Source organism: Cystoisospora suis (assembly GCF_002600585.1).
Source record: "Cystoisospora suis strain Wien I chromosome Unknown contig_11736, whole genome shotgun sequence".
In the NCBI taxonomy this organism is placed as follows: Eukaryota; Apicomplexa; class Conoidasida; order Eucoccidiorida; family Sarcocystidae; genus Cystoisospora; species Cystoisospora suis.
In genome coordinates, this window is record NW_027164499.1 from 1 (window position 1) to 516 (window position 516).

The 516-nt window shown below is 47.3% G+C and overlaps 1 protein-coding gene across 1 annotated transcript; it reads right to left on the reverse strand.

The window, feature by feature from the left end:
• Positions 1-253: 253 nt before the first annotated feature.
• Positions 254-457, reverse strand: CSUI_011430 (uncharacterized protein; the record flags this gene model as incomplete). Its single annotated transcript, XM_068071528.1, has 1 exon — positions 254-457. A coding segment is annotated over one exon (204 nt), but the record flags the coding sequence as incomplete, so codon positions are not given.
• Between the last annotated feature and the right edge of the window lie 59 nt (positions 458-516).

Consider the following 516-nt stretch of genomic DNA (forward strand, 5'->3'; position numbering starts at 1 on the left):
CTTTCTCTCTACATATATATATGCTAAGAACATATATACGTATGTACATCTTCATATGTTCATGCGTCTAAGAGAAAGCGAATTTACAAAGGAGCGATGCACGAAGATATAGAAGCCTGCGATGAGCAATGAGAACGCAGCAAGATCTATATGAAAACAACCCACCCCTGTGATATCAAAAGAGAGAGAGAATTTCGAGTGAGAGTAAGATATCTTGATTCAAATTTCCTCTCCTGCCAATTTGTCCTTACCAATCCAGCAGGTCGTTTCGTCGCTGCCGGCATTGAGGGGGGAGAGCCTCCTGTTGAAGTAGGAAAAGAACAAGATGAAGGCGATGGTGCAACAGAAGAGGAAGAGAGAGGACCTCCCGGGCCTGACGAATCACCAGGAGGATGAGGAGGCAAAGGAGAAAGGCCATGAGGCGATGGTGCTCCTGCTGGCCCAGGCGTAACTCCACCTGGAAGGGAAGAGGGTGAAAAAGAAGCACTGCTATTAGGAGGAGGAAGAGGAGGAGGA